The 18,252-nt window shown below is 44.8% G+C and overlaps 1 protein-coding gene across 1 annotated transcript in view; it reads left to right on the top strand.

The window, feature by feature from the left end:
- LOC119948056 (glyoxylate reductase/hydroxypyruvate reductase-like) overlaps window positions 1–17,563 on the top strand; it is a 31,980-nt gene extending 14,417 nt beyond the window's left edge. Inside the window, exons 6-9 of the mRNA XM_038769895.1 lie at window positions 916–1,020; window positions 6,995–7,130; window positions 12,322–12,452; window positions 17,231–17,563. Coding sequence (XP_038625823.1) covers window positions 916–1,020; window positions 6,995–7,130; window positions 12,322–12,452; window positions 17,231–17,352 — 494 coding nt within the window. The 3' untranslated portion in view covers window positions 17,353–17,563. The remainder of the gene's footprint in view (window positions 1–915; window positions 1,021–6,994; window positions 7,131–12,321; window positions 12,453–17,230) is intronic.
- The last annotated feature ends 689 nt before the right edge of the window (window positions 17,564–18,252 follow it).

The following is an 18,252-nucleotide window of genomic DNA, read 5'->3' on the forward strand; positions in this document are numbered from 1 at the left end:
AATGAGCGGAAAGCAAACAAGAACATCCTAACTAATCACAAAATTGTAGAAGGGCTTTATGCAGACATTTGGACTGTGATTTTTCCCTTTTCCATTCATAAGCGCTTTCCAAGGCTGGCTCTGAATGGCCTTTAGGAAAACAGAAGATCCAGTCCCTAAGCTTTTAAGCAGATGTTACATAAGCCAAAGGTAACCAGCTTTAATCAAGTACATCTCTCTTGCTCCTCTCCGACAACTCGTTGGCTTTCTAAGGCACAACTTGTTATTCAAACTAATCTAGAGCTGAGGTGGGGAAGCCGGGAATGGGCACTTCTCATCGCTTCTGGATAAATCCCCTGTTACGGAGTGCTATCTCTCCCCTGGCCCCCATCAGCGGAGAGCTGAATCATTTCATCGCCTTCCTGGAGCCAGTGATGGCCATACCGTAGCCCTTTCTGGAGGCAGAGTGGGCTGTCTCACTTTCTGCCAAGTCCTTCTGGGCTGCACCAGCTTAAGGAAAGTTAGGATCCCCTAATTTGACCTTACTTCCTCCCATTTGGTAACAGCAGATAATAATAATAATAATAATAATTGTGGTTTTTGTTAAGCGCTATATGCCAGGCACTGTACTAAGGACTGAATGGATGCAAACAAATCAGGTGGACACAGTTCCTGTCCCACGTGGGGCTCACAGTCTCAATCCCCATTTTACAGTTGAAATAACTGAGGCACAGTGAAGCGACCTGCCCAAAGTCACACAGCAGGCAAGTGGCAGAGCTGGGATTAGAACTCACGATCTTCTGACTCAGATCTATGCTCTGTCCTCTGCGCCGTGCGGTTACATCTATGAGTGGTGACTTGTGCCTTGGTTTCTTTGTGTGAACAGAACGGGAGAGGATAACATGAACCCTTGGGGGTCTGTTTTCTCCTTTTCAGGACAGGCTGTCGCCCGTCGTTTAAAACCATTTGGGGTCAAGAAATTTCTATATACTGGACGCCAGGCAAAGCCTGAAAATGCAGCTGAGTTCCAAGCAGAATTTGGTAAGTAGGGTCATTAGGGTAGACATAAATCTATACCCAGATTTCTTTGCCTACTTTTACAGTGAATAATGCAAGCCAGAGTGTTCAGGTTTTAAGCATGTTGGTTTTTTGTACATTTTAGGGACCAGAAATCAAGGGATCAATGGTGCTTGTGTGCAGAGCACTGTACTAAGCACTTGGGAGAATGTAATACAAAGAGTTGGTCAACAAGTTCCCTGCCCACAAGGAGCTTCCAGATTAGAGGGGGAGACAGACATTAAGACTGTGAGCCGTTTTAGACTGTGAGCCCACTGTTGGGTAGGGACTGTCTCTATATGTTGCCAATTTGTACTTCCCAAGCGCTTAGTACAGTGCTCTGCACATAGTAAGCGCTCAATAAATACGATTGATGATGATGATGATGATGATTAAAATAAATTACTTATTGTGTGCAAAGCACTGTACTAAGTGCTTAGGAGGGTACAATACAACAGACACATTCCCTGCCCACGGCGACCTCACAGTCTCGAGGGGGAGACCGACATTAATATACATAATTAAATAAATCACAGGTATGCATTTGTGTTAGGGGGATGGGAGGGAGGATGAATGAAGGGAACAAGTCAGGGTGACAGAGAAGGGAGTGGGAGGAGAGGAGGGCTTAGTCAGGGACGGCTTCTTGGAGGAGATGTGCTTTCAAAAAGGTTTCGAAGTTGGGGAGAGCGATTATGTGTCTGATATGAGGAGGGAGGGCATTCCCGCCAGAGGTAGGATGTGGGCGAGAGGTCGGTGGCTTATCTTGGGGCCTTAAGAGTAGATTGCTGTTCCTGGAACCGGCGATGGATCATTCATTCATTCGGTCGTATTTATTGAGCACTTACTGTGTGCAGAGCACTGTGCTAAGCGTTTGGGGGAGTACAGTACAACAATAAACAGACACATCCTCTCCCCACAAGAGTCCCCATGTCCTTCCCCTAGCCTGGAATGCCCTCCCTCCACACATCCGCCAAACTAGCTCTCTTCCTCCCTTCAAAGCCCTACTGAGAGCTCACCTCCTCCAGGATGCCTTCCAAACTGAGCCCCCTTTTTCCTCTCCTCCTCCCCGTCCCCCCAACCTACCTTCTTCCCCTCCCCACAGCACCCGTATATATATTTGTACAGATTTATTACTCTATTACTTGTACATATTTACTATTTATTTTGCTAATGATGTGCATATAGCTTTAATTCTATTGGTTCTGACAATTTTGACACCTGTCTACATGTTTTGTTGTCTGCCTCCCCCTTCTAGACCGTGAGCCCGTTTTTGGGTAGGGACCGTCTGTATACGTTACCGACTTGTACTTCCCAAGCGCTTAGTACAGTGCTCTGCACACAGTAAGCGCTCAATAAATACGATTGAATGATTGAAAGAATAGACGAGATCGGGGTCCAGTGAGAAGGTGAGCAGCCTAAGTTGTAGAGTAGGAAATCGGTGAGGCGAGGTAGGAGGGGGAGAGCTGATGGAGTGATTTAAAGCAAAGGGCAAGGGGTTTCTGTTTGATATGGAGGTTGTATTGAAGTTGTATGGTACTTTCCCAAGCTCTTAGTACAGTGCTTTGCGCACGGTAAGTGCTCAATAAATACGAATGAATGAATGAGGTGGATGGGCAACCACTGGAGGTTCTTGAGGAGAGGGGAGCTGTGGACTGAATGATTTTTTTTTTTTAGAAAAATGACGTAGACAGCAGAATGAAGTTTGGAATGGAGAGGGGAGAGACAGGAGACAGGGAGGTTGGTGAGAAGGCTAATGCAGTAATCAATCAATCTATCTATCGATTTATTAATAATAATAATGGCATTTATTAAGCGCTTACTATGTGCAAAGCACTGTTCTAAGCGCTGGGGAGGTTACAAGGTGATCAGGTTGTCCCACGGGGGTCACTCAGTCTTATTCCCCATTTTACAGATGAGGGAACTGAGGCTCAGAGAAGTGAAGTGACTTGCCCACAGTCACCCAGCTGACAATGGGCGGAGCCGGGATTTGAACCCCTGACCTCTGACGCCAAAGCCCGGGCTCTTTCCACTGAGCCACGCTGCTTCTCTTAAGTATTTGAGTGCTTCCTGCATGCAGGGCACTGTACTAAGCACAGGGAAGTGTACAGTATAGCAGAGTTGGTAGACATGTTCCCTGCCCACAAGGAATTTGCAGTTTAGAGGTTGAGGCTGGAGTGATAGAGAAGCAGCGTGGCTTAGTGGAAAGAGCCTGGGCTTGGGAGTCAGAAGACATGGGTTCTAATCCCGGCTCCACCACTGGCCTTGCTGTGTGACCCTGGGCAAGCCACTTAACTTCTCTGGGCCTCAGTTACCTCATCTATAAAATGGGAATTAAGACGGTGAGCCCCACGTGGGGACAACCTGATTATCCTGTATCTACCCCAGCGCTTAGAACAGTGCTTGGCACATAGTGAGCGCTTAAAAAATACCATAATTATCATTATTACGTGGGAAAGTTATGTTACACTCTTCCATTCTCGTTCCTTTTTGTCATCCAGATGTCGTTTTGCGATCCAGTTCTCTTGTTAAACCTGAGGGGGAAAGCGGGAGTCTTTTGTGGAACTATTTCCATCAGCTATTGACAGAATCAAAGGATTGGAGAGAAAATATAGGTCTCTAATACTGTTTCTAGATACATGCTGCCATTTAGGGCAATTGACTGAATATTTACCTCTTTCCCACCCCCACTTTTTTTCTCTCTCTCTTTCTCTCTCTCTCTCTCTCTCTCTCTCTCTCTCTCTCTCTCTCACTCACACACACACCCACACACACACACACACACACACTCTCTCCCTTTTTCTCTCCCTCCCCAGAAACTTAAAAAAAAAATCCCTTTTGCAAATTAGTAAATGGAGGGCTTCAACTTATGAACAGTTCCCAATCATCTCCCCTTCAATAGGCTGTTATCTTCCTTTCTGTCTCCCCCTTTTAGACTGTGAGCCCACTGTTGGGTAGGGACTGTCTCTATATGTTGCCAATTTGTACTTCCCAAGCGCTTAGTACAGTGCTCCGCACACAGTAAGCGCTCAATAAATACGATTGATTAACTCTGGCACCATTCAGTAAGAGAGTAAAAACTTCTGTCAGAGCAGTTACAGCTCTGCCCCTTACACATACTCAGTTCTTCTACCTTAATGCAAGGGTTGTCCTCCTGCTGAGCACTTCATTAAGGAAAACTCAGGCTATAATAATAATAATAATAGCATTACTATGTGCCAAGCACTGTTCTAAGCACTGGGGGGATACAAGGTAATCAGGTTGTCCCACATGGGGCTCACAGTCTTAATCCCCATTAAGTTACAGATGAGGGGACTGAGGCACAGAGAAGTGAAATGACTTGCCCACAGTCACACAGCTGACAAGTGGTGGTTCTAACCCATGACCTCTGACTCTATTTTATTTTGTTAATATGTTTGGTTTTGTCTCCCCCTTTTAGACTGTGAGCCCACTGTTGGGTAGGGACTGTCTCTATATGTTGCCAATTTGTACTTCCCAAGCGCTTAGTACAGTGCTCTGCACACAGTAAGCGCTCAATAAATACGATTGATGATGATGATGATGGTGGCTCGCTCCACTGAGCCACGCTGCTTCTCTAATATAGTAACAGTAACTATATAGTAACAGGCACCAGAACAGGGGCATGCCCACAGCTATTTTTTCCCACCTCCACATCGTTTTCTATCCAGATGGATGCACGCTGTAGGAAGAACTTTCTCTAATTCCCGTATTCAAAATGTTTTGTGAAGACACACTGCGGGTGCAGTGTTCTGTGAAGAGCACTCCTTCCCTTCTCTGCAGGACTAAATGGCGATGAAGGCGAAACCCAGATGGCTGAGGAGATTAGCCTAAAATGGCTGAGCTCATACCCTGCGGGTTGCCAGGCAGTGAATTGAAATGAAACTGTAGATTTTTTTCATAGATTTCTAATACCGGAAGGAACCGAAGAAGGCACCCAATCCCAGGCATCTAAAAGTGTGTTTTGTCTTTCACTTTCTACTCCAGTTATAGATGGGAAGAGGGGGTGCAGGGATGGTTTTGAAGACTAAACGGTGAAAAGGCTGACTGGAGAAGCAGGGTGGTTAGAGCATGAGACTGGAAGTCATAAGGTCCCGGGTTCTGATTCTGCCACTTGTCCGCTGCGACCTTGGACAAGCCACTGAACATCTCGGGGCCTCGGCGACCTCATCCATAAAATGGAGATTAAGACTGTGAGCCCCAGGTGGGACATGGACTGTGCCCAACCTGATTAGCTTGTTTCTACCTCAGCGCTTAGTACAGTGCCTGGCACAAAGTAAGCGCTTAACAACTACTATAAAAAAAAACCCTCTGGAAACCTAAGGAGCCCCATCTAAATCAGTTTTGCAACTGGCCTTTTGCCCAGGAGCCTTTGGGTAATAATAACAATAATCAATCATTTGTATTTAGTACAGTGCTCTGCACACTGTAAGCATTCAGTAAACGCTTGGGAGAGTACAATATACACATTACTTTATAGACATTATATTACATAATGTAATATAATTATATTACATATTACATAATGTAATATATTACATATTACATTATAGACGTGTCTATACAATAGACACATTCCCTGCACACAATGTGCTGATTTTTCTTCATTTCACAACCTAGATATACCTCCAATATACTGAGTTGCCTGCTTAAAATTTAAAAATGTGGATGGGTGAATTTTTTTGTGGATTCATTTTTTCAAGGCTAGCCACTGGTGGCTTTAAAAAAGAAATACGGAATTGGGTTTCTAGATCTGAGCGCTTGATAAATCGTGTGGCTGTGCTCCGCCAGTCCAGTCTTGAGGATTGATTTGCTGGAGACATAAGAATCGTGATATTTAAGCGTTAAGTGCTGGAGTAGATCCAGTAGAATCGGCTCAGACGTAAGCCTTGTGTCACTTGAGGCTCACAGTCTAAAGGGGAGGGAGGATAGGTATTTAATCCCCATTTTACAGATGAGGAAACTGAACGACTTGCCCCAGATAGAACCCAGATCTCCTGACCTCGCTCTTTCTGTTCGGCCACTTTGCTTCCCCATCTTCCATAAAATACCCCACACATCTTGGTGTTCTGATTTCCCCAGCTAAGAATAGAGCTGAAATGGGAACCTTCACAGAATGCCAGTTAGTAACAAAAGAAGGGGATGACCACAGTCTTTTAAACGGTGAGCCCACTGTTGGGTAGGGACTGTCTCTATATGTTGCCAACTTGTACTTCCCAAGCGCTTAGTACAGTGCTCTGCACACAGTAAGCGCTCAATAAATACGATTGATGATGATGATGACCAATTTTTCGCTTCCAGGTGGAAAATGTGACCATAGTGATCAGAGCTATTTTGTGTGTAAGCCAGTCCTGTAGATGAAGCTAAAGAAGTCTCCCACCCAGATTTTTTTTCTTATATCCTTTCACACCTGTCATATTGAGCACATATCTTATGGTAGCAAGCAACACAGTGGCTCTATTTCCAGTTTTTATGAAAATTGCCCACAGCCTCATTTTTAGAGATTCTTGGCCGTCCTGAACAGCTCGGCTTAGTGGATAGAGCACAGCCCTGGGAGTCAGAATGTCATGGGCTCTCATCCCCTCTCTGCCACTCGTCTGCTGTGTGATCACTTCTCTGTGCCTCAGTTCCCTCATCTGTAAAATGGGGATTGGGACTGTGAGCCCCACGTGGGGCAGGGACTGTGTCCAACCCGATTTGCTTGTACAACGCTTAGTACAGTGCCCGGCCCATAGTAAGCACTTAACAGATACCATAATTATCATTACTATTATAGTTGTTTAGAATGCTGCTAGTGAAGATGGAGATTTTTCAGTTAGCTATTTTTCTAATACCAAAATACTCGTTACCCAGTAACAGTGTGCTTTTCATTAAGGGTGACTTTGATCTTTGCCAATTCTGCTTTTCCTTTGTGACCCATTCACCCTGTCTCTCTTCCGTACAGTACCAGTTCATCAGCTGGCTGCAGACTCGGATTTTGTTGTCGTGACCTGCTCTTTAACGCCTGAAACGAAAGGGCTCTGCAATAAGGATTTCTTCCAGAAAATGAAGAAAACTGCCATTTTTGTCAACGTAAGCAGGTAGGTTGCGTACAGAACAGGGCTGTAGGACTCCTTGATTCAGTCTCATGACACGCGTAGCGTGGAATTTGGAGCTCGGTAATTGTGGATATTTCTGCGGCTTAATTCACATCAATGATTACCCTCCATTTTAACCTGACGGGCTGCTTTTCTGCAAGATGGGAAAGGAACTTGAAATTGAATCGGAATAATGTGGTTTCCTGTTGAACACAAAAGGAATGTCCGAAAACATCAACCGTGATTGTGGATGGCTGTTTAGGCATTACATAAGTCACTTTTTTCCAGTAGGTCCCAAACTGTGGCAGAGTGAATTAGGATTTGGAGTTTAAAAACTTAGAGATGATTAACGAATGGAAAGCCTTGTGAACTTATTGTTGGCAGGGTCAAGATTTAGGTAAAGCAGAGCAGTAGAGCACGAGCCTGGGAGCCAGGTCATGGGTTCTTATCCCGGCTCTGCCGTCTGTCTGCTTTGTGGCCTTCGGCAAGTCACTTCACTTCCCTGTACCTCAGTTACCTCATCTGTAAAACAGGGAAAGCGACTGTGAGCCCCACATGGAACGTGGACTGCGTCCGACCTTATTGGCTTCTATCCATCCCAGTGCTTAGTAGAGTGCCTGGCCCATAGTACGGCTTAACAAATACCACAGTTGTCATTATTAGTATTATTAACTGTGCCTATTGAAGGGCTATTAAAAAAAAACTAATTAGGAAAATGACAAAAGCACTTCACAGAGCCGCCTGTATTTTCCACTCCGTCTTCGGAGATACACTGTAAAGACAGTACACGCCTGCAGGCTGTAGATTCCTAACTCTGTAAAGTGACCGGAGTAATAAACCGGCCAAAACAGCAGCTCCATAGCAGCCTTTGGAATCACCTCTAGAGACCTCGGCGGATGGGCAAATCTAGGCCAGGCCCTCTAAAATTTAGTAAGAGGCTAATGATCAAAACGCTAGGGAGTATTCTGAAGTCCGTGCAATTGACAAAAAACATCCCCCCAGCCTCCCAAGTGGGCCTAGGTAGGATGGGGATTCCAGGCTCTGGATGTCTCTCTTCGAAACAACCCAGAAACCTCAGTATGATTCCAGACTAATCCCAATTTAAGGAAAGAGTTGGACAGCCCTCTGACCCAGGCCTTGTCTCTGACCTTCACTGGTCTGTTGTCCCATTCCCATCTTCCCTAATGCAGTGGTGATGGAGGGCCATAGAAAACCACAGGGATGGTACCAAACGATGCTCTAGCATCTGTACCTAAAAGTCGTCAAGAAAAAAAATTGCCCTGTCTGCGATGTGGGTCCCTCAGAGGTCCTTCCAGCAACTTTAACCTTGTGTTTCCGTGACTTCCTCTCTGGAAGAACAGAATACACCACTGGCCAGGAAATGAGGAAATATGGGGACTGTTCCGAGGCACGACCGATGCTGACTGAAAAGTTAACTGAAGGTTTGAGTCGGTGTAATCCTCGACTGGGTCTCAAGCACCGTACAAAACAGTCCCCACCCGAGGCACTGCACCGATTGAGAATAAACCCATCTGTGCGGACGTGACGTGTCCATATACGAATACCTTCAGTTAGCGCCTTTCTCCGGGCAAGGTGGGGCTTTGGAAACCAGTTCCTTCCCCCGCGTACTGTAAAGTTAAGCCATAGTATGAAAGGAAGTCGCTTCGAGGGGCCACCATCAGCTCAGAAACAAATCCCCCTCTCCTCTCGCTTCCCTGCAACCCAGTTCCTCAGCCCGAGGGAGCTATTTTTCGCCTCCCGGCTACCCAATGTCCAGGGGAACGAGGGGTGTCGGCAGACCAAAGTGACAGTGCTCCATTAACGCAAGGCAAAAGCCGTCTGATACAGAAGCAGCTGATGGCTTCAGTCAGAAGCAGAGTCACACTGTATTTTGGGGAGGCTTCGGGTGGCACTTACAGAGTAAGCATATCTGCCGCCGTAACGAATAGGGTTATAGAGCGGTGACAACCAAAGCAGGGTCAAATTTCCCTGCCAAAGATAGGAAGGCAGCATTGTTCTAGTAAGGTTTGCCTTCCTGTTGATCTTGCTACTTGCTTTTTCCCTTTTTAAAAAACAGTATCCAGGAGGTGATGAGGACGGGGCAATTCCGCTCCCTCTTGGGTGGCACCTCCAGCCGAAGAGATACCGGGGGATCGAATTTGATGCCAACCTCGCTCTACGAAATGCTGGAGAGCATTTCATTCATTCAGTCATTTATTGAGGGCGTACTGCGTGCAGAGCACTGTACTAAGCACTTGGGATAGTACGCTATAACAATAAACAGATACAGTCCCTGCCCACAACGAGCTTACAGTCTCGTGCAGAAACAGTGGGCTGGGACAGCCAGGCAAAGTCCAGTTTGATGATTTTTCCCTTGCTCTTTCCCCTCTAGTCAGCCAGTAATGGTTGGAAAGGTTGCAGTAGGGTCAGTGCTGGAAGCAAGCTGGACTCGGCTAGGATTCAGCTGTAGTAAAAGAAAAAGTCAGGGGATGGGTGGTTAGGTGATAGGGGAATATGGCAACCCCCACTGTCTCTTTGGTCACCGGCAGCTGGGTGCCTGAGGTTTGGGAATTTGCTATTTGCCTGGGAGTCAGAAGGTCGTGGGTTCTAATCCCGGCTCCGCCGCTTGTCTGCTGAGTGACCTTGGGTGAGTCACTTCACTTCTCTGGGCCTGGTCCCTCATCTGTAAAAATGGGGATTAAGACTGTGTGCCCCATGTGGGACAGGGACTGTGTCCAACCCGATTTGCTTGTATCCACCCCGGCGCTTAGTGCAGTGCCTGGCACACAGTAAGTGCTTAACAAATACCAACCCCAACACCACCCCAGGAAAGCATGCTCACCTCCGACAGTGGGGGTGGGGAACCGCCAGTGAGCCGGTTCGAAATTTGGGGTTTTTGTCATTAGCTCCAGGGATCATAATGCGTATCGCTGTGGGGAACAGAAACAAAGGCGTCTACCACAAAGCACGATATCGTGATCCCGATTCCCCCCTCCGTCCTGTCCACCTGGAGGAGTGGCTCGTTGGGTGAGCGACTGAATGCTCTAAGTTGGGAGAGTACAACAGGAGCGTAGCCCATGTTCCCTGCCCTCAAGGAGCTTACCGTTTGAGGGAGAGGCAAAAAGCATTCACAAATAGCAAGAGCAGGAAGAACAAGGCAATGCAAATGGTAGGATGAAGTAACAGGGTAAATCATCGGATACAGAAACGCTGAGGAGGGCCAATGGGTTGCAAATCAGGGAAAACTCGCTGAAAGAGGTGGGATTTTAGAAGGGCTCTAAGTCTTAACAGATTTGAGGGGAAGAGAGAGTTCCAGGCCAGGATGACAGCAGGAGAGTTGAGGGAGGTAGGTAGGAAGGAAGCTTGGGAGATGGGGAGTGGCAGGTGAAAAGAGAGGGAGAGTTGGTGGAGAATGGTGAAGCCAAGGGGCAGGAGTTCTGCTTGATGTGGAGGGAAATAGGTGTCCCCCCTGGAATTTGGCCGGGGGTGGAGGGGAGTGGGGAATCCAGGCATCAGCATTTGATTTAGACTGAAAGGAGTGGTTGGAGGCGGATACAGTAGCCTAATTGATGTTGAAAGTACAATAATAATAATAATAATAATAATGGTATTTAAGCGCTTATTATGTGCCAAGCACTGTTATTCAAAATACTGGAGTAGATACAAGGTAATCAGGTTGTTCCACGTGGGACTCACAGACTTAATCCCCATTTTACAGATGAGGTACCTGAGGCCCAGAGCAGTGAAGTGACTTGCCCCAAGTCACATAGCTGACAGGTGGCGGAGCCGGGATTTGAACCCACGCCCTCTGACTCCCAAGCCCGGGCTCTTTCCACTAAGCCACGCTGCTTCTCATGAACTAGGGTAGTGGTCCACGAAGGGACGGATCGAAGAAATGTCGGGGAAGAGGAATCAGCAGGATTTAGCAGACGATTGGATGCGGGAGCTGAAAAGACAGAGCAGTCGAGGATGACGTCAAGTTTGCAGGCTTACCGAGACAGGGAAGGGTGGGGGTGTCAGCAGAGAGAGGGTCTAGGAGAGAAACTGAGTTTTGGACACAGTGAGTGAGTGTGAGGTGCTGATGGGTCATCCAAGTTGAGACATTTTGAAAGCAAGAGGAGATGCAAGAGTGAAGAGCAGGGAAGGAATGCAGGCTAGAGGTAGATTTGGGAGCCATTTCCGTAGAAATGGTAGCCAAAGCCATGCAAACAGATAAGCTCCCCAAGAAAGTGAGTATAGAAAAGAGCACAGGTTCTAATCCCAACTCCGCCACCCGTCTGCTTTGTGACCTTGAGTGCTCCGTGCCTCAGTTCCCTTATCTGTAAAATGGGGATTAAGACTGTGAGCCCCACATAGAACACGGACCGGATCCAACCTGATTAGCTTTTACCTAGCCCAGTGCTTTGAGCAGTGCCTGCCACCTAGTAAGCGCTGAAATACCTTAAAAAAAGTCTCTTCAGTTGAGCATTCCATTTTATTTGTTCCGATTCCGCCACCGGCAAAAGCGATGGCAGAAAACGACGGCTCACTTTTGCACTGGAAATCGGGAAACATCGAGCAAGGAATCACGCCGAAAGCTGAGGCGGGAGTCGAGCGGAGTGGGGAATGGCAGCCGTTTCCACCGGGGCTGTTCGTAGGTCGTCCTTCAGGCTGAATGAGAGAGGCACTTTGTGAACACCCTACAGCAGCGAGGCTGTGATAGCCAAAGTCCATCCCTGTATTGGTTTGCTTTGTCCTGAGAAAACAGCCGCAGAAATAACTTAAGCCCATAGGCATCGATGCGCTTGAAAAGGAGAGCCAAAAGTTGGAAAACCGCTCTCGAGCAGTTAAATGTTGAATTGCATTTGGGATTAATGGTGTAAAGTTGTAGAAGTCCTTTTCTTGGTGTTCCAAAGCATTTACCCAGACCCAAGCCGAGGTATTCAGCACGGCCTAGTGGATGGAGCCCGGGCTTGGGCGTCAGAAGGATCTGGGTTCTAATCCCGGCTCCGCCACTTGTCTGCTGTGTGACCTTGGACAAGTCACTTCTCTCTGCTGCAGTTACCTCATCTGCAAAATGGGGATTGAGACCGGGAGCCCCATGTGGGACAGGGACTGTGTTCAACCTGATTAGCCTGTATCTATACCGCTGCTAGCACTTAAATATTATTATTGCTACTTTTGGGGGTACTCTCACTCCTTTTTGTTTCCTTAGGGGAGTTGTGGTCAACCAGGATGATCTCTATCAGGCCTTGGCTAATGGTCAAATTGCAGCTGCCGGGCTGGACGTCACAACTCCAGAACCGCTACCTAAAAACCATCCTCTTCTCACCCTGAAGAACTGTGGTAAGAGTCCTACCTTAAAAAGGGAAGTTATCCTGCACGTAAACCCAAGTTTCCGTAGAGAAGCAGCACGGCTCAGTGGAAAGAGCCCGGGCTTTGGAGTCAGAGGTCACGGGTTCAAATCCCGGCTCCGCCACTTGGCAGCCGTGTGACTTTGGGCAAGTCGCTTCGCTTCTCTGCGCCTCAGTTCCCTCATCTGCAAAATGGGGATTAAGACGGTGAGGCCCCCGTGGGACGACCTGATCACCTCGTAACCCCCCCAGCGCTTAGAAGCGCTTAATGAACGCCATCATTATTATTGTTATTTATGGTCCGCAGCGTGAGCATAATCAACCTTAAAAAAACAAAATCAACGGACACCGCTCTGTCTTCCAGCTTTGCGTGTGAACGGAAAGGTCACCTTAGGAAAGGTTCGGATGCAGGCATGCTACTGGAAATAGCGGGAAGCGGCACGGCCACACGTGGAAAGTGCACGGGCCCGAAAGTCAGAGGACGCGGGTTCTAATCGCCACTCTGTCCCTCAATCAATCAATCAATCGTATTTATTGAGCGCTTACTGTGTGCAGAGCACTGTACTAAGCGCTTGGGAAGTACAAATTGGCAACACATAGAGACAGTCCCTACCCAACAGTGGGCCCTCGCCTGGTGGAGTGCCCTTGGGCAAGCCGCTTAGCTTCACCGTGCCTCCGGCTTACTCATCTGTAAAACAGGCATTCATTCATTCATTCAGCGTGGCTCAGTGGAAAGAGCCTGGGCTTAAGAATCAGAGGTTGTGGGTTCTAATCCCACCTCTCCGCCACTTGTCAGCTGTGTGACTCTGGGCAAGTCGCTTCACCTCTCGGTGCCTCAGTTACCCCCATCTGTAAAATGGGGGTTGAGACCGTGAGCCCGACGTGGGACAACCTGATTACCCTGCATCTACCCCAGAGCTTAGAACAGTGCTCGGCCCATAGTAAGCACTTAAATACCAACATTCTTCTTATTATTTATTGAGCGCTTACTGTGTACAGAGCATTGTACTAAGTGCTTGGGAAGTACCAACTGGCAACATATAGAGACGGTCCCTACCCATATTTGTCGAGCACTTACTGGGTGCAGAGCACTGTACTAAACGCTTGGGAAAGTACGCCTGATCTAATCTCTCTAGCCTCAGCCCTAACACAAATCAGGCACCTTAGGAAACAAAAACTGTCAGTCGGTTCAAGGTGGAATTATTTTTCGCGCCGTAATTGGCGCTGAATCACAAGGCAAACATTGAACCGTCTTGGATTGACTCGTGCAAACATCAGAGTTGAAAAATCATCCGTCACCAGCCAAAAGTCAGTTTGCTTGGACAGAGAAAGGGCACTGATAGAATTTTGACTTTTTCTTTTTTTTTAGTAGTAATATAATTCAATACTGGTTCTCCCTCCCACTTAGATCGTGAGCCCCAAACGGAACAGGGACTGTGTCCAACCTGATAATAATAATATAATAATAATGATGGTACTTGACTTCTCTGTGCCTCAGTTACCTCATCTGTAAAATGGGGATGAAGACTGTGAGCCCCATGGGGGACAACCTGATAATCTTGTATCCTCCCCAGCGCTTAGAGTAGTGTTTAATAAATGTCATCGTTATTTAAGTGCTTACTATGTGCCAAGCACTGATAGACACAAGGTTATCAGGTTGTCCCACCTGGGGCTCACAGTCTTAATCCCCGTTTTACAGATGAGGTAACTGAGGCACAGAGAAGTGAACTGCCCAGAGTCACACAGCTGATAAGTGGCGGAGCTGGGATTAGAACCCACCACCCCGACTCCCAAGCCCGTGCTCTTTCCACTAAGCCCCGCTGATTTATCCGGTATCAGGGCCAGCGTTTAGTACAGCGCTTGGTGCATAGTAAGCGCTTAACAGAGGCCCTCCCTCTCGGTTTAGGGGGTGAAGGAGGATTTAGGAAGACTGGAGGCTCCCCGTTCAATCCCCACCCCGAGCCTACGCATCATGGCCCAGATCCGCGTCTTCTTTACCCCTCCAACAGCAACCACCGTGAGTCAGAGGTCGTGGGTTCAAATCCCAGCCCTGCCAGTTGTCAGCAGTGTGACTTCGGGCAAGTCACTTCACTGCTCTGGGCCTCAGTTCCCTCGTCTGGAAAATGGGGATTAAGACCGTGAGCCCCCGTGGGACCACCCTCATCACCTTGGAACCTCCCCAGCGCTTAGAATAGTGCTTTGCACATAGTAAGCGCTTAATAAACGCCATCATTGTTATTATTATTCCCACCCTGCTACAATAGCTGATCCTATCACTGTTCATTGACCTCTCTCTCCAGTTTGTCCTCTCAAAACCTTGGCTTGAGTGAAGGCACTCTCCACCCCCCCAACTTCCATCCTCTCGCGCATGCTCTTCCCCTGGCTTGGATCTTCCTCCCTCCCCAAATCTGACAGTACCCCACCACCACCATCACATCTTCCCCCACACTCGAGGCCCTCCTAAAAATCCCACCCTAAATTAGTTCCCAGCCGCCTTTGTCTTGTAAACCCATCAGCTCTAGCCAGCAGGAACTTACTTGTAGCGCCACTGGTCTGCTGTGTGACCTTGGGCAAGTCACGTCACGTCTCTGTGCCTCATCTAGAAAATGGGGGTGAAGACTGGGAGCCTCACGTGGGATAGGGATCATGTCCAACCTGATTTGTTTGTATCTATCCCAGAGCTTAGTACAATGCTTGCCACATAACAAGCACTTAAGAAATACCACTATTACTATATATATATATCATCATCATCATCAATTGTATTTATTGAGTGCTTACTATGTGCAGAGCACTGTACTAAGCACTTGGGAAGTACAAATTGGCAACATATAGAGACAGTCCCTACTCAACAGTGGGCTCACAGTCTAAAAGGGGCTCACAGTCTAAAAGACTATATATGATTGATATGATATATATATATATATCATATTATATATCATACATATGATATATATCATACATATATGATATATATGATATGATAGATCATACATATATGATGTGTATCATACAAATGATATGATATGTATCATGCATATGATATGATATGTATCATATATATTATATGATATGTATCATATATATGATATATGTATCATATATATGATATGCATCATATATATGATATATGTATCATATATATGATATATGTATCATATATATGATATGTATCATATATATGATATGATATATCATATATATGCTATGACACATCGTATATATGATATATGATATGATCTATCATATATATGATATGTCATATGTATATGATATATCATATATGATATGATATATATCATATATGATGTGATATATCATATATATGATATATCATATAGATGATATGATATATATCATATATTATATGATATATATCATATATAAGATATGATATATATCATATATAAGATATGATATATATCACATATAAGATATGATATATATCACATATAAGATATGATATATATCACATTGATATGATATATCGCATATATGATATGATATATATTGCATATGTGATATGATATATATCACTGATATGATATATCGCATATATGATATGATGTATATCACATATATGATATGATATATCATATATATGATATATATCGCATATCTGATATGATATATCGCATATCTGATATGATATATATCGCATATCTGATATGATATATATCATATATCTGATATGATTATATATCACATATCTGATATGAGATTTATCACATATCTGATATGAGGTATATCACATATCTGATATGAGATTATATCACATATATGATATATATCACATATATGATATGTATCATCTATGATACATATCATATGACATGTATCATATATGTGATATGATTATATAATGTATATGTGATATATATCATATGTGATATGATGTATATCATATATGTGATATGATATATATCATATATGTGATATGATGTATATCATATATGTGATATATCATATATGTGATATATCACATACATGATATGATATATATCACATATATGATATGATATATATCACATATATGATCTGATATGTATCGCATATATGATATAACATATATGATATGATATATATCACATATATGATATATGTATCACATATATGATATGTATCACATATATGACATATCACATATATGATATGATATATATCACATATATGATACATATCACATATATGATGATATATATCGCATATATGATATATCACATATATGACATATATCACATATGATATGTATCATATATATGATATATATCATGTATGTGATATGATATATTTCATATATGTGATATGATATGTATCATGCATGTGATATGATATATCATGTATGTGATATGATATATATCATGTATGTGATATATGTCATGTGTGTGATATGATATATATGTCATATGTGTGATATGATATATATGTCATATGTGTGATATGATATGTCGTATGTGTGATATGATGTATGTCATATATATGATATATGTCATATGTGTGGTATGATATATGTCATATATATGATATGATATATGTCATATATGATATGCATATATGTCATATATGTGATATGATATATATGTCGTATATGTGATATGATATATATGTCATATATATTATATATATGTCGTATATATGATATGATATATGTCATATATAGGATATGATATATGTCATATATAGGATATATATATCATATATATAATTATATAGATTTTAACGCTTGAGTCTCTTCCAGCATTAATCTAACAGTCTCTTTCTTTCCCCTAGTGATTTTGCCACATATTGGGAGTGCAACCTACACTACGCGAAACACCATGGCTGTATTGGCAGCCAACAACTTGTTGGCGGGCCTGAAAGGAGAGCCACTGCCCAGTGAATTGAAGCTGTAGAAATTAAAACGCCAAAAGAACCGCAGCCGTTATGATGTCCTGTCTTCTGTAAGGCTTCCTCGTCCCGTTAGAGATTCCCACTCTTCGGCTCAGTTTACAGACCAGCGGTGACCACCCCCTGCCCTCCAAAATATAAGACAAAGCACACCAAAACGGGGCTGGTTACAGTGGAGACAAATAAAGCGGCACCTTATCGGCCTCGTCGGTTTCACTTACTTGATATTGAATTCAGTACGGATGGAGGTGACTTTTGGGAAAAGTCCTCTAGTAATGATATGCCGTCTTAATCACAGGGCAGATGTGTGTGCATCACTGAAAATGGAGGGTTCCTTTTTACTTTATAAATGGAGAAGGCGCTGCTTTAAGAAAAGGTGGTCAACTGTCGGACTGGAAAACTCAGTTGTGAGGTAATATCTGAGGAACCTTTTGATTCTAGTTCTCCTTCAAATTCCAAGATGCTGCTGCTGCCCGTGAGATCGGCTCCGTGGGTGGGACACACGGAGAACCTCTTGTACGTGCGCCTGTGAAAGCGCTTAGTACAGTGCTTTGCACACAGGAAGTGCTCAGTAAATGAATGAATGACTGAGCACAATAACGCACCTTGTTCATTCACTCACTCCTATTTATCGAGAGCTTACTGTGTGCAGAGCACTGTACTAGGTGCTTGGGAAGTACAAGTCGGCAACATATACAGACGGTCCCTACCCAACAAGGGGCTCACAGTCTAGAAGGGGGAGACAGACAGAGAAGCAGCGTGGCTTAGTGGAAAGAGCCCGGGCTTTGGGGTCAGATGTCATGGGTTCAAATCCCAGCTCCTCCAGTTGTCAGCTGTGTGACTCTGGGCAAGTCACAACTTCTCTGGGCCTCAGTTCCCTCATCTGTAAAATGAGGATGAAGACT

The sequence above is a fragment of the Tachyglossus aculeatus genome, chromosome X4 (genome assembly GCF_015852505.1).
Source record: "Tachyglossus aculeatus isolate mTacAcu1 chromosome X4, mTacAcu1.pri, whole genome shotgun sequence".
NCBI lineage: Eukaryota > Metazoa > Chordata > Mammalia > Monotremata > Tachyglossidae > Tachyglossus > Tachyglossus aculeatus.